The 12,412-nt window shown below is 37.1% G+C and overlaps 2 protein-coding genes across 2 annotated transcripts in view; both read left to right on the top strand.

Annotated features, from left to right (window-relative positions):
- Positions 1-1,896: 1,896 nt before the first annotated feature.
- LOC119675241 (probable ATP-dependent RNA helicase DDX43) lies at positions 1,897-5,095 on the top strand. Its single transcript, XM_038086431.1, has 8 exons — positions 1,897-2,016; positions 2,521-2,987; positions 3,055-3,168; positions 3,247-3,752; positions 3,818-4,208; positions 4,274-4,414; positions 4,492-4,592; positions 4,648-5,095. Exons 2-8 carry the CDS (start codon positions 2,538-2,540, stop codon positions 4,928-4,930), a joined length of 1,986 nt encoding a protein of 661 aa, XP_037942359.1. The 5' UTR covers positions 1,897-2,016; positions 2,521-2,537; the 3' UTR covers positions 4,931-5,095.
- Positions 5,096-11,141: 6,046 nt separating this feature from the next.
- Positions 11,142-12,412, top strand: part of LOC119665500 (transcription activator MSS11-like) — a 5,860-nt gene continuing 4,589 nt past the window's right edge. Inside the window, exons 1-2 of the mRNA XM_038074721.1 lie at positions 11,142-11,429; positions 11,942-12,408. Of these exons, the coding sequence (XP_037930649.1) occupies positions 11,959-12,408 (450 nt within the window). The 5' untranslated portion in view covers positions 11,142-11,429; positions 11,942-11,958. The remainder of the gene's footprint in view (positions 11,430-11,941; positions 12,409-12,412) is intronic.

Raw genomic sequence — 12,412 nt, 5'->3', positions numbered from 1 at the left:
ATGCAGTCACAACCGACTTAGGACGTCAATTTGAGTCCGCTATATTTATAGAGGTGACGAAACTACTAGGAATAAAGCATTGGCGCACAACTGCCTATCACCCCCAAGCCAATGGCATGGTCGAGCGGTTTCACCGAACACTGAAAGCAGCCATACGTTGTCACGATTCCAGTAACTGGACCCAAATTCTGTCTTTAGTAATGTTGGGCCTCAGGACAGCGCCGAAAGCAGACATAAATGCCAGTCCGGCAGAGATGTTATACCGCAACCCTCTCAGAATCCCGGGACAGTTGCTGACAGAAGTCAAAATCAAACCAAGCGAAACAGACTTCGAAAAGTTACTGCGCAGAAACTTAGGTAATGAACGAACTCAACCTGGACTGCGACACGGTCAACAACCAGTCTTTGTACCCAGCGAGCTGTCAGAGAGCAAGTATGTATTCCTACGCACCGATCGCGTTCGGGCACCGTTAGAACAGCTTTACGAAGGCCCTTATCGTGTAGTCCGTCGCGATTAGAAAAACTACGTCATCAGCATGAAAGATAAAGACGTCACAGTAGCAGTAGACAGGCTGAAACCAGCATTCATGACTTTAGCTGGCATTGGCAGCAGCAGAACAACCGAACCGTCTTCAGTACAAGCACCAGGAGTCGAACCCGTCCTCAAAGACCAACAGGAAACCAGATCTGTGGTCACACGCGCAGGCAGAACAGTGCACTTTCCGGCCAAGTTGCGCGCATTCACCAAATAGAGCGATAACAAGGCGATAGCGCGGTATCACATGCGCTCCCCCGCTAAGAGGGGGGTACTGTGGCAGCCCCAGCCAAACATGTGCACGTTCGCAGCACCAGCCAAACATGTGCAAGTTCGCAGCACCAGCCAAACATGTGCATGCTAGAACATATGAACGACACGAAACACGGACACGCAAGTAGTGCATATACAGAGCAACAGAACTTGTGCACGAGTCAGTCGTTCGTTACATTCGGTGTGGAATATACTAAAAGTTCATTTTTTAAAAAAACCGATACAAATTTGTAAAAACATACCTGAAATACTTTTGCGTACTGATTTTGTAATGGTATGTATAAATAAATTATTCAGTAATCTTTTTAATACATGGAAATACATACTTTTAGTTGGATGGCGCCTCTCCCGAAACTCTAACTCACTGCTGTTCTTTCGTGATTTTGAATAAACAAACAAGCAAATCAACCATTAGTTTTAAGGGTTGCGTTCGACATTTTTGGTCTTAAATGTGCTGATTTGTAGTAAATGAGCTCCTTTTTAATGAAAGCTCTTTGTATGGTATATCATACTCATTAGTGATTATAATGTGCAAAACCGGCTAAAAACGAGACTGTGTGAATGCACTGTTGTCTGTGTTTACAATAGATAATAATTTATAATGTTGTACTTCTTCCAGAAAACTTTTTGGCATATCGATCATTAAACTAGCCTTTGCTTGTATTATAAAAGGCATATTTATCGGTTTCTTCACTGTTAAGCGAAACACTGTCAGAAATACGGCTAGATCGTTAATCGAGTCTACTGTTGCACGAAATGGCTTTTAACCGAGGTATAGGTGTATAATTATATAAAGCTCTTATCAGAATGCTGACCGGTTCATTAATAAGAAACGTCAGCAATGAGTCATACGAAATTGCCAGAACATTGATAAAATTTTTATTATTGAACACATGTAGTATTAAAATTGTATGTGGATTTTTTACATTATTAAATAATGTGCCAATCGGATTGTGTAATCATTTCAAATGAATATTCTTTTGTGAAATTGGTTTGTGCACATAAAGCATAAACCAAATTAATATAGTTACATCAATCTCAAGCAAATCTGTGTATGGGCTGCCAAATATACTTATATTAATTTTGAAAGAACGGGAACGGAACAAGTTTTCTTCTACATTTATTACTTTTTCAAGAGACGCGTCGGTGGTCGAATCGTTTTTTGGCTTGTGTTTTTCGATTAAGTTTCGGTTTTAGTTTTATTACTGGTATGTATTTTGCTTCATAAAATGCGGGACTTCAAATCGAATATATGTGCAACTTTTTTCAATTAAATATTTTCAATTAATAATGAAATTTTCTAAAAATACTTGTTTGTTTGAGCAATGGTGTTTTTAAGGTTATGTGGCCCTATTTGCAAAAAATAAAATCTGCATTTCACATATTACCATTTTATATAGGAATGAATTTCAGTAAAAGTCACAAGAAACAATAGAGCCACTGCGTGATGAGACTTAAGAAAGTGACAGCATGATTTTCAACATACAAATCAAAAACAAAAAACTGGCATTGCTTTATCTCTCAATAATCCTTATAAGAACACATATTTCTACTTTTAATAGTTAATTTCAAATAACGTTTCATTTGATATGATTGAGAATTCGTAAATTCATGAATTCGTGATTTCGTTAAAATTGGTTCAATTTGAATGTTTGAAATTTAGTTGGTTTTGTGTAAAAATGAATATAATAATGAGGTATTCTTTTTTGTAGGTTTTGCTGACATTAAAATGGATGATTTGGAAATAATGTGGGATGATGATCCACCTGAAAGGAATGTGTATGGAGTTTTAAGTGCAAACATGTCCAATTTTAATGATATTATAGAAAAATTTCCTACTGACCCAGCTTACATTGGTGCCATAATTGGCCGAGACGGCTCCAACATAAAAAGCATTAAAACAAAGTTCAACGTCAATGTACATATAAATAGTGACAACCATATAGTAACTGTCAAAGGTCGTAATAGAAAAAATGTTGACGATGCCGTTAAATACATTTTGGAAATTATAAAACACTCTGATCAGAAATATAAAAATAAAAATAAAAATAAAAATGTTTCATCTCAAAATCACGAAGTTTCTCACAATCCCAAAGTTGAATTTAAAAAAAAATCATTCGTGCCTCGTTTTAGTGCTTCTTCCAGAAATGACAATATTCAGGTTGCAACTCCGAAATCTGTAAGTATGACGTACATACAACGAGCGTATGGATATAATATAGTAGCTCATAATAAAATTTATTTAGGGAGAAAATGGCGAAAATAGATTAAGTCTACCTACAAAAAATGTATGTATTGGTGGTACTGAAAAGAAGGAAGTATTGCAGCCTATCGATTGGGAATCTCTAAATAGAAAAGTTGTAAGAAAAATATTAACAATCCACAAATGAAGATATCGATTTATTTGTTTTGCCCATATGAAATATTTTTTATTACAGGAAGAATATCGTAAGTTGCAGTGGGCGCATCTTCCAAAGCTGAGAAAAAATTTTTATCAAGAAGTCAAGGAAATCGCTGTTATGACAGAGGAAGAAGTCAATGAAATGCGTTTAGTAAACAACAATATAATTGTTTCACGTTTAAAAACAAGTGAAGATCAAATGTGTCTTGATATACCGAAACCAATATACAAATTCGACCACTGTTTCAAAGATTATCCTGATATACTTGATGAGTTGAAGAAACAAAACTTTACGGAACCATCTCCTATACAAAAGCAAGCATGGCCTATATTATTGAGAGGCGAGGATATGATAGGTATTGCCCAAACAGGAACTGGAAAAACTTTAGCATTTCTGCTTCCTGCTTTGATTCATACTGATGGACAGACTACACCACGTGCGAAACGCAATGGTCCAAATATATTAATTTTAGCTCCAACACGCGAATTAGCACAGCAAATAGCAAAAGAAGTTAACAAGTACTCGTTCCGTGGAATAAAAGCGTAAGTTAAGAAATAATTTAAAACAAATGAATAAAAAAATAAGCAATAATGAAATTCTTATTCAGTGTATGTATTTATGGTGGTGGCAGTCGTCGTGACCAGATTAGAGATTTCAGAGAAGGAGCTGAATGCATAATTTGTACGCCTGGACGTCTTAATGATTTGGTTCAAGCTAAAGTTGTAGATATTACATCGGTTACATATTTAATATTAGACGAAGCGGACCGTATGCTGGATATGGGTTTCGAGCCACAGATTCGAAAAGTTCTACTTGACATACGCCCTGACAGGCAGACCGTCATGACTAGTGCCACCTGGCCACCATGTGTTAGTAGATTGGCCGAAACCTATATGAACAATCCTATTCAGGTATGGGTTGGCTCACTTGATTTAACTGCCACTCATTCTGTGACTCAAAATGTAGAACTCGTGGATGATGCGGACAAATTTAATACGGTAATATTATTTGAAAAGTTAAATAAAGAAAACTTTGAAGAAAAATGTATTTGTTCCTGTTACAGGTCCTGACATTTTTAAAAAACCTTAAATCAAGCGATAAAGTTATTATCTTCTGTTCTAAACGAGCTCGTGCTGACGACTTGTCTAGTGATTTATCTCTGAAAGGCCTGTTAACACAATGTATACATGGTTCTCGTGATCAGGTACATAATACATTAGTTTTATTAGAGTAATGCCTCTGTGCATAAAATTCTTATATACTTAAACAAATTTTCTTTAGGCCGATCGAGAACAAGCACTGGCTGATCTAACCTCAGGTGACATACAAATTTTAATAGCAACAGACGTTGCTTCAAGAGGTTTAGACATTGAAGACATCACGTAAGTGCTTAGTAGTATTAAAAACTGAAGTTGTGAAAAATTTTTTTTTTCTTAGTCATGTTATTAATTTTGATTTTCCGCGTAACATTGAGGAGTATGTTCATCGTGTTGGTAGAACTGGACGCGCTGGGCGAACCGGCACTGCCATAAGTTATATAACACGCTCGGATTGGGCTATTGCAAAGGATCTCATTCGTATTTTGGAAGAAGCTGGCCAAGCAGTTCCAAAAGAACTATACGGAATGTCCAATCGCTTTGACGAGATGAAAAAAAGACGTGGTAAAGATTTTAAAATGGGTAGTCATTTTAATCCTTTTTTTAAACACAGTACACCGTAGTGGTACTCATTTTTAAGATTAACTTAGAAACAGTTAACTTAGTAACTTGACCACAACATTGCATTTTGTTTTTCACATTACATCTTAAATAACCGCAATGTTTGATTCAAATCGATCAGTGTTTTACTTAAATGAACGTTGATCGCTAAAATTTAAAAATAATTAAAAAACTGTTTCTAATGTTATTCGTATAATAATGTACAATATGAAAAACTTGAAATAAAAATTAATATTTTTTCTATTTGAATACAAAACTCTATTTTAGGTTAATTTTTTATATAAAAAATATATACTGTATGTATATATTGTTATACATGAAACTTTGTTCGTTTAATAAATTTAATGAAGTACAACTGTGGGAACGCTTTTTGAAAAACTATGATAATTATATTGTGTTCTTGCTTTTTCATTTATAAGGGTTTCAATTTTTATTTAAAAGTAACATATTTTATTTGAAATATTTTTAAGATGGATATTAATCCTTTGTACAGATAATTGTGTGTGAACGACACATAATATAGTAATAACTTACTATAGATCCTTAATCTGGTTTAGCTTGTTAGCCCTTTGTGTGAATTAGCTTCTGCACTTGTCACCCAAACTAATCGATAAGAGTGATAACAATTACGATTGATTGATTTTTTATTGTATTTCTAAACTTTATTAAAATAATTTAATATGTTTATACAAAATATTATATATAAAAAATATTGAATTATCCTTATTCTCTTCACAGAATCTACAGTTTGCATCCGTAAGTATCCCCAGTATTGTAAGGTGGTGTTTCATTCTACAGTGCCCTGTTAGAATGCCTGTAATGATTCTAAGCTTTTCCTTTGATAGGTTCATACAATCCTGGTATCACTTATTGTTATAGGTACCAATAAGTGATTTGGATTGTTTCAATCCTAGTATATTGTCCCAATTATCCTTTTTATTTCTGTTCTCTTTTATTTTTATGAAAGAAAGTAGCGTATTATTTCCTAGTACACAAGAAGGTTCTAGTACCAACATCGGTGTAGCTGCTCCTTTCCTGGCTAGTTTGTCCGTGTATTCGTTTCCGCGTACGCCAGTATGGCGCGGTAACCAAAAAATCGACACCTGATTTAATTAGCCAAGTACGTTGTTGGTGTTATAACCCGCAGGACCTGTAAGCAGATAAACATGAAAGGAAACACAAGACGATTACATGCGTAGGGAAATAGGATAAAAGTTAGTTGGGTAATGAAGGAGAAGGAGGAGGAAGAGTAGGGAAGAGGTATATATAAATCATCATCCTGGATCCAGCCGGAGAAACTTGGCCACTTCAATGGGGTGAGTCTCAATTGAAATCTCAATTGAGCAAGGACAGTTCTTGTTGCACGAGGAAGAGAGCGTTCATCCGAGGAGATTTCAGGCGGAGACCTATTAAAAACCTTGTTGTCAGACAACCTAGGTCTAGAAGAAGATACTGCATCGGTGTGTTGAGAGCCGTAAGTCCACGTTTATATTCGACCTCACTGATGTTAGCTCCGTTACAAAAGGTGTCGATAGAATTATTAAAAGAAAGGAGAGATCGACGAATGCATCTAGGAAGGAAGGCACTACTAGTCATGACGCCATTTGGATGACCATCTGTGTGGCACGCGAGAAGATATTGCTGGGACAGTAGATAATTGTGCTCTTTTACAAGAAGCATTTTTGATTCTGCATGAAGGTGGTCGTCATGCGACATGCTATGGCAGCCAGTTGCAGCCCGTAATGCCGTGTTTTGACATGATTGGATTTTGGTCCATTGCGTCTCGCAGAGTTGTGGGGTCCATACTGGAGCTGCATAGGCCGCAATAGGACGTCCTATTGCTTTGTATGTACTCAGTAGGGTTTCTTCATCTTTGCCCCATGAACAATCTGCGAGAGCTTTTAACACATTATTACGCGATTTCAGCCGGTCACACATAGCAGACGCATGTGCAGAAAAAGTCAGCATACTGTCGAGTACGACACCCAGGATTTTAGGTTTGGTGGTGGTAGGGATCCTGATTTCACCGATATTTATGGGCAGAGTCAAGAATTCCTCTTTAGTCCAGGAAGTAAAGAGGGAGGATTAGAAAGTGCTTTAATGGTAGTCCACAATTTACCATTTTGGAGGTCGCAATTATCTAAATGTTCCTTCCATTTACTAAGACGATAATCGTCCACCATTTTACGGATGTTATTGTTCAGGATTTTTATGTGTGGATTGGTTGGGTTCAATCTTCGAAGATTGCCGCGTTCTTCAGCAAGAGGCACAGCGTCACTAGGAAAACCTGGTCTAATGGTTTTAATTCTACCTGCTGGGACAGCTGTGGCGGCAGCTTTGATAATTATGCTGCGAAATTGTTTCTCTGCCTTGTTCAAATCAGAGGACAGGGAACTGTTGCTGAAGTCGCGTTCTGAAATATCTTTGAAAAGGGCCCAATTCGCTTTTTTGAAATTCCTGTAGGTTTTCTTGTCAGCCGCAGTGAGGACCTCGATCGATGGAATAGAAATTGTGATGGGAGTGTGATCCGAGCTTAAAGCTATATCAACACTCCAATTCGAGGCAGCGAGAAGCCGAGGGCTTGCGAGACTGACATCAGGAGAGCTGGAACAGGTTGGCGTTACCCTAGTGGAGGAGTCCTCATTTAGAACACCAAAAGAGGGAATGGTGTGCATTCAAATCACCCAGAACAAAACGCGAGTCCTCATCTAGAAGATGTGAAATATTTGGGGTGTGCTGCGGAGGGCAGCTAGAGTTGGATATCAAATAGATATTGATTAGTTCAAGGAACCTTAAAGACCTACCAATGAAAATTTTTAACCCTATAATCTCCAAGTATTCGTCATTAGACGAGGGCAAAGAAAGCTCAAAATGATATGTAGAATCCCGCAACAGAAAAGCAACGCCACCTCCTGCGCCTCTAGGTCGACCTTTACGAATAAGTGTAAAGCCTGAGGGGGGAAAGAGAGGGAAGTTGGGCAAAAGTTTAGTCTCCTGCAGTGCAGCTACTGCAATGTTGTTGGAGGACATGAATGCTGCAATTTCAAATAGTTTCCTTCTTAGACCATTACAGTTGAATTGTAGAATTTTGAGAGGGGATGAACAATTAATTACGGAGACTACGCTAGTACGTTGCAGGTGTGAGTGGTTTTGTGGTGGAATAATAGGCGGAGTTTGGCAGCAATTGCCAATGAAATTTGAATTCCAACCATGATGCGAGACCAATCCGGAGCAAGGTCTAAGGTGACACCAGCCATTACAAGAATTCCAATCACTTGAAGAGTCCTATTGGGGGATGTTAAACGATTCTTGGTCGTCGTTGATGACGAGTGGCTCCGGGACGTAGACCCGACCGTTTGTGGAACCAAGCAGGCCATATAATAGACATGCCAAGGCCATATAATAGACCTCGGCATGTCCAACCTAGATTATACCCTGCATATGAAAGTTTTAGATGAGCTAGACTCTGATCATAAACCGGTTCTATTCATTCTTCCCATGAACTGTTCCATGAACACTATGACCCCTACGTTATCTACCAGCGACTGGAACGCGCTCAAGAACTTGGTAGACGTTAGCTGCATCAAAAACCATCCAGAAACCTCAGAAAAATTGGATAACTGTATACAGAACCTGGCCCATCTATTAAAGCATGCCTCTGATAGCTCCACCCTCAAATATAGGAAACCATACAGTTATTTTAACTTACCGCAGCCTATTAAAAACATGATTAGAAATCAAAATAGAATCCGGAAATTTACTCAAATAACGGGTGACCCGGAGAGCAGAAGGGAGGCCAACCGTCCTTCAAGTGAAATCAGGAAAAAGATTTATATATTTAAAAACGTGAAATAGGGTGAATTTCTCAAGGGTCTTGGAACAGCCTTCTGGGTCATAAATAAGTACTTCAGCCTAAAGCGTAAACCAGTAATACCACCCATCCATAGAGTAACAGGCTTGGTATATACAGATTTAGAAAAAGCCGTGACCTTCACAGACACCCTTGAACTTGAATTCCAGCCCAATGAAGACTTAGAATATGACTCAGAGGAAGAAGAACGTATCTCCGAGGAGGCAAATAATATTTTGGATCAGGAGCCAGATGATGGCACTGCAGTATGCAGTAACGAAGAAATCTCCCAAATTATAGCGAGATTGAAGATTAGGTCGGCACCTGGCCATGATATAATTAACAACAGATGCCTACGTAACCTGCCAGAGAACGCAATCCAGCTTATCACTAACATTATTAATTGTATGCTCAGGCTAGATGAATTTCCTAAGACCTGGAAGCTGGCCACAGTCATTGTCTTCCCTAAACCGGATAATAATGACCTGTCCACGGCACTTCAACTAGCTAGAACGGCCGAAATGATTCAAACAGCCATTAGTGGAAGAAAGTCGACTGGAAAGATCATTTTTGATATTTATAAAGCTTTTGACAAGGTCTGGCATGATGGCCTGATAGTAAAATGTCTGATCTAGGTGTTCCAGGCAGGCCAACTAAAATCATCGGCAGCTTCTTACGTGAGAGATCCTTTCGCACGAAAATCAACAGCGATCTCTCGTCAATCAGAATTATAGAAACAGGGGTTCCTCAGAGATCTCCACTTTTCCCACTCTCTACAACATTTATACATCTAATATCCCAATGTTAGGTCCATCGATTTTGGTGTTATACGCTGACGACACGTATATGCTATACCTGGATAAATGTGTTCTCAACACAAGCAAAACATTTCAAGAGCATGTTGACGTCAAGATTGATCCGATCAAAGAATACATAAAGGATAGAGCCCTGAAATTATTTACGAAAACTGACAGACTTACTAACACCGCGTTATCGAATCTTAGAATGGTTACGGGCTCCTCGAAGAGGTATGCAGATCTAAGCGTAATTATTGGTAAGTCTGATGAAGTGATAAGATTGATCAAGATTAAGATTGATCCGATCAAAAAATATATGAAGGATATGGACCTGAAATTATTTACGAAAACTGATAGACTTACTAACACCGCGTTATCGAATCTTAGAATGGTTACGGGCTCCTCGAAGAGGTATGCAGATCTTAGGTAAATTATTGCTTAGTTTGATGAAGAGATATACAATAATCCAGTTAGGGCGTAGAGAGGGGTTTTGCAGAAACCTCGCAGTTAATAGAGAGTAAAAGTGCTTAAGTGCACTGACTCAACTGGCTTCAACATATTATGGTAATAGAAATTATAATATATAATAACAGTTGACCGCAACAAATATGCATAGTCATTGCTTGAGTCATTGTCTCCAGTGAGCCGGATATATGGAAAGCCTCTTTCCTTTGATGATGCGATAGCCGACAAAGCAACATTTTTTGCTTCCATTAAATTCAAAAACCTTGCGTCTGTGCATTTTTGCAGTGCGATGTGACGGTTCTCCACATCTATCAGATTCTGAAAGTGTTGCAAAAGAGTTTCATTTATATTATCTTTATTTCTTTCTTTTGCAGGTGTTTCACAGTCATCCGACATAGATATTGGATATAGCGATGTATGTGAAGATCATATTGGATCTGCCGATGGACGTGGAGATGAGCATGGCGGCAGCAACGATGCTTCATTTCATGATGGGCCCTGGAAATACTTTTAGTTGGATGGCGCCTCTCCCGAAACTCTAACTCACTGCTGTTCTTTCGTGATTTTGAATAAACAAACAAGCAAATCAACCATTAGTTTTAAGGGTTGCGTTCGACATTTTTGGTCTTAAATGTGCTGATTTGTAGTAAATGAGCTCCTTTTTAATGAAAGCTCTTTGTATGGTATATCATACTCATTAGTGATTATAATGTGCAAAACCGGCTAAACGAGACTGTGTGAATGCACTGTTGTCTGTGTTTACAATAGAATTTATAATGTTGTACTTCTTCCAGAAAACTTTTTGGCATATCGATCATTAAACCAGCCATTGCTTGCATTATAAAAGGCATATTTATCGGTTTCTTCACTGTTAAGCGAAACACTGTCAGAAATACGGCTAGATCGTTAATCGAGTCTACTGTTGCACGAAATGGCTGTTAACCGAGGTATAGGTGTATAATTATATAAAGAGACGCTCTTATCAGAATGCTGACCGGTTCATTAATAAGAAACGTCAGCAATGAGTCATACGAAATTGCCAGAACATTGATAAAACTTTTATTATTGAACACATGTAGTATTAAAATTGTATGTGGATTTTTTACATTATTAAATAATGTGCCAATCGGATTGTGTAATCATTTCAAATGAATATTCCTTTGTGAAATTGGTTTGTGCACATAAAGCATAAACCAAATTAATATAGTTACATCAATCTCAAGCAAATCTGTGTATGGGCTGCCAAATATACTTATATTAATTTTGAAAGAACGGGAACGGAACAAGTTTTCTTCTACATTTATTACTTTTTCAAGAGACGCGTCGGTGGTCGAATCGTTTTTTGGCTTGTGTTTTTTCGATTAAGTTTCGGTTTTAGTTTTATTACTGGTATGTATTTTGCTTCATAAAATGCGGGACTTCAAATCGAATATATGTGCAACTTTTTTCAATTAAATATTTTCAATTAATAATGAAATTTTCTAAAAATACTTGTTTGTTTGAGCAATGGTGTTTTTAAGGTTATGTGACCCTATTTGCAAAAAATAAAATCTGCATTTCACATATTACCATTTTATATAGGAATGAATTTTAGTAAAAGTCACAAGAAACAATAGAGCCACTGCGTGATGAGACTTAAGAAAGTGACAGCATGATTTTCAACATACAAATCAAAAACAAAAAACTGGCATTGCTTTATCTCTCAATAATCCTTATAAGAACACATATTTCTACTTTTAATAGTTAATTTCAAAAACCGTTTCATTTGATATGATTGAGAATTCGTAAATTCGTGAATTCGTGAATTCGTGATTTCGTGAAAATTGGTTCAATTTGAATGTTTGAAATTTAGTTGGTTTTGTGTAAAAATGAATATAATATTGAGGTATTCTTTTTTGTAGGTTTTGCTGACATCAAAATGGATGATTTGGAAATAATGTGGGATGATGATCCACCTAAAAGGAATGTGTATGGAGTTTTAAGTGCAAACATGTCCAATTTGAATGAGATTATAGAAAAATTTCCTACTGACCCAGCTTACATTGGTGCCATAATTGGCCTAAACGGCTCCAACATAAAAAGCATTAAAACAAAGTTCAACGTCAATGTACATATAAATAGTGACAACCATATAGTAACTGTGAAAGGTCGTAATAGAAAAAATGTTGACGATGCCGTTAAATACATTTTGGAAATTATAAAACACTCTGATCAGAAATATAAAAATAAAAATAAAAATAAAAATGTTTCATCTCAAAATCACGAAGTTTCTCACAATCCCAAAGTTGAATTTAAAAAAAAATCATTCGTGCCTCGTTTTAGTGCTTCTTCCAGAAATGACAATATTCAGGTTGCAACTCCGAAATCTGTAA

The sequence above is a fragment of the Teleopsis dalmanni genome, chromosome 1 (assembly GCF_002237135.1).
Source record: "Teleopsis dalmanni isolate 2A chromosome 1, ASM223713v2, whole genome shotgun sequence".
NCBI lineage: Eukaryota > Metazoa > Arthropoda > Insecta > Diptera > Diopsidae > Teleopsis > Teleopsis dalmanni.
The sequence above is the reverse complement of the archived record's forward strand: the minus strand, read 5'-3'. Positions and strand labels throughout refer to the sequence as shown.

Excerpts from the sequence above, each read along its gene's own strand:
- LOC119675241 (XM_038086431.1), top strand. The coding sequence starts at position 2,538 with ATGGATGATTTGGAAATAATGTGGGATGATGATCCACCTGAAAGGAAT. Across the intron at positions 3,169-3,246 it reads AATCTCTAAATAGAAAAGTT|GAAGAATATCGTAAGTTGCA; the intron begins GTAAGAAAAATA and ends TTTTTATTACAG. Across the intron at positions 3,753-3,817 it reads TCGTTCCGTGGAATAAAAGC|TGTATGTATTTATGGTGGTG; the intron begins GTAAGTTAAGAA and ends ATTCTTATTCAG.